Consider the following 828-nt stretch of genomic DNA (forward strand, 5'->3'; position numbering starts at 1 on the left):
CAATTATAAAAACAGATAAAAAAAAAACAATGCTGATGTTAAGTGCAGTGAGTGATTTGCTTTTATGAATAGCTTTACTTTTGAATTTAGGACATTAACACAATATTGCAATACAAATATGTTGCAATACAAAATCCTGCTTTCTCCACAAAATACAATACATTTTTTGGTTTTTATTTTTTATTTTTTTGGTGGGGGGCAAAGTGATACTCAAATTGTAAACCAAAATAGCCATCCTAAATGCATAAATGCTTGATGTTAGTTTTTCTAAGGGCAACTTTGGAGATGGCTACTCACCTTGGGCAATAAAATCCACAAAGGTGGATCCTGACAGTAACCGGATGTACTTCTTGGTATTCTGGTACTTCACCTTTAGCAACATTGTCACTTCTTCAGACTGCACCTTGTAGAGAAAGGAGAGAAATGTGGCAGTTAAACTTCATCAGGTGCAAATAATTATTTTTTTGAGATGGACCCTATTGTGGTTCACTGAGGCAGGAGTGGACTGAGGAGAAAAAGTGGCCCAGGAGTTCATGACAAACTGGCCCACTTTCAACTGCTGGGTTTAAGTCAGACTTGAATGTGATTTTGTTCAAATTAACATTTACAAATCAAGCAATTGTTTGAGACCTACAGTGCATACCAGTGAATCTAAAGTGCATGTCTTTGGTCAGTGTGAGAAAACTGGAGTACTGAGAAAAAAAACCATTCACGTAGAGGGAGAACATGTAAACACCATGAGGTCCCAGGCTTGGATTTGATCCAGCAGCCATTTTGCTGAGAAACAGCAGGTCTACCAACTGTGCTGTCAAATTTTATATTCATGTC

General features: G+C 37.3%; 1 protein-coding gene across 1 annotated transcript in view; it reads right to left on the reverse strand.

Moving 5' to 3' along the window:
• LOC106520091 (uncharacterized) overlaps nt 1-828 on the reverse strand; it is a gene marked incomplete at both ends in the record, with an annotated part of 2,414 nt that extends 1,586 nt beyond the window's left edge. The window contains 1 exon segment of the mRNA XM_014012023.1: nt 298-828. Within this exon segment, the coding sequence (XP_013867477.1) occupies nt 298-382 (85 nt within the window).

Source organism: Austrofundulus limnaeus, unplaced genomic scaffold (assembly GCF_001266775.1).
Source record: "Austrofundulus limnaeus strain Quisiro unplaced genomic scaffold, Austrofundulus_limnaeus-1.0 Scaffold87, whole genome shotgun sequence".
Classification (NCBI taxonomy): domain Eukaryota; kingdom Metazoa; phylum Chordata; class Actinopteri; order Cyprinodontiformes; family Rivulidae; genus Austrofundulus; species Austrofundulus limnaeus.